The 1,686-nt window shown below is 54.5% G+C and overlaps 2 protein-coding genes across 3 annotated transcripts in view; both read right to left on the minus strand.

The window, feature by feature from the left end:
• The window catches only part of PPTG_09820, a 2,900-nt gene extending 1,843 nt beyond the window's left edge, over positions 1 to 1,057 (minus strand). For both annotated transcript variants that reach the window (XM_008905603.1, XM_008905602.1), the window contains exon 1: positions 17 to 1,057. In XM_008905603.1, the coding sequence (XP_008903851.1) occupies positions 17 to 391 (375 nt within the window). In that variant the 5' untranslated portion in view covers positions 392 to 1,057. The remainder of the gene's footprint in view (positions 1 to 16) is intronic.
• A 467-nt stretch (positions 1,058 to 1,524) lies between these two features.
• The window catches only part of PPTG_09821 (hypothetical protein), a gene marked incomplete at both ends in the record, with an annotated part of 1,191 nt that continues 1,029 nt past the window's right edge, over positions 1,525 to 1,686 (minus strand). The window contains one exon of the mRNA XM_008905604.1: positions 1,525 to 1,686. Within this exon, the coding sequence (XP_008903852.1) occupies positions 1,525 to 1,686 (162 nt within the window).

Consider the following 1,686-nt stretch of genomic DNA (forward strand, 5'->3'; position numbering starts at 1 on the left):
ACACACATGCACCCACCCCGTGTCGGATGCACAGGCCGTGATCCACGACGTACTTATCACAGTCAGGCTCCTTGCAGATACGAGCTTTTCTCTTCTTGCGTTTAGGCGCCGTGGCGTCAACAGCGTCGCTCTGCGCCTTGCGTTTGGCCGACGTGGGTGTGGCCAGTCGCAACTCCGTATCCGCTTCGTGTTGTGCTCCCGGCACGAGGTGCGGCTCCATCTTAACGGCCGCGTGACTGGCGTCGTCCAGGATGAAGTCGATCGAGCCCTTGGGCGTCGAGCTGCCGAGCCCGTCGAAGGTCGAACTGGGCGACAGCAGCGACGTGGCCGGCGGTAGACGCGCAGGCTCCACAGGCTTGACGAACAAGTCTTGGAAGGACATGGCCCGCATGGTTCTGGGCGCTACGTCGGACTCAGCGTTGGCGTCCCTTGCGCACTTGGTCTCTTTCTGACGACTGAGCCCTCTCGGTCACCGAACGTGCATAGTCTGGCCACGTTTATTTTTGAGCCTGGAAGGGCAACGTCACTACTGGGTTACAGGTTACTATTATTCTGTACTGTACACACAGCCCAACATGAGTCGTCTAACGAAAAAGGAGCTGATTCGAAGCTTCTAACTGTGATGTGACCCCCCCCCCCCCCCCCCCATTTACTGTTCGGCCTTAACTGTCACGAACGCTGACTTGTAGCAACTATATTCGTAGTCTGTAATGACGCTTGCGCCTTTCGTGGATGTGCGCTGGTCAGTAGAGCCTGTCGATTACAAGTCGTTTGCATCGAGGGAGTGGCCAGCAGATCACTTGCTTTTGGTCGTCGTCGAGGCTCCAAGACGGACACCGTCGTGCACGGCCCACGGCTTTTCCACCAGAAAAGAACGGAACAGAAATGCCTAATGTATGTAATTGCGGTCTGCCGGACCCCACGCTGGTGTCTCAAGCCCGCTGAGGTTGAAAAGAGCGCGCTGTGTTCGAACTTCGAGTCTCGTCACGGCCACGACCCTCGTGTGATCGTCGATAGCAGGGGCCAATGCTTGCCTGTCTGTCTATCTGTCTGTCTGTCTGTCTGTCTGTCTGTCTGTCTGTCTGTCTGTCTGTCTGTCTGTCTGTCTGTCTGTCTGTCTGTCTGTCTGTCTGCTATCGCGCGGCCCGGCCACTGGCTGTGCCGGTACAGCGCAACGATCACATTTGGACCTCGGAGCACTTGCCATGTTGTGGCACTCACTGTCTCATTGGTATCCGCAAGCTGGTCGAACGGAGACAGAAGCAGCAAGTCGCAAGGTGGTTTCGAATGACACCGCCACAGCGTCGCAATGCTTGTCCGCTGATTCCCGCAATTTAAAGCATGCCGATGATGTGAATGGGCGATGACGATCAAACCGGTCAGAGCTTTTGCAGACACCAACTTTTGTGCGTAGCAGCATTACCGCGTTGCCAGCGTGGAAACTGCAAAAAATTCAAGCTTTTAGTTGCATTCTACGACTTGCAAACACGAGTAAACAAAAGTCGCAACGCATGCTCGACTAACTCAACGACGTGCGTTGCATGAAGTGCAGCATGCATCCATTTGGCGTGAGCGTGTTAAAGCTAGTAGACCTTGCATTTCAAGGTACACACGTAGAACCCAACAAGTACGTTCACGTTGAATGTGTCTGGTGTTTGATATTCTCTTGCTCTCTACAGTTTTCAT

Source organism: Phytophthora parasitica, assembly GCF_000247585.1.
Source record: "Phytophthora parasitica INRA-310 unplaced genomic scaffold supercont2.21, whole genome shotgun sequence".
NCBI classification, from domain to species: domain Eukaryota; phylum Oomycota; class Peronosporomycetes; order Peronosporales; family Peronosporaceae; genus Phytophthora; species Phytophthora nicotianae.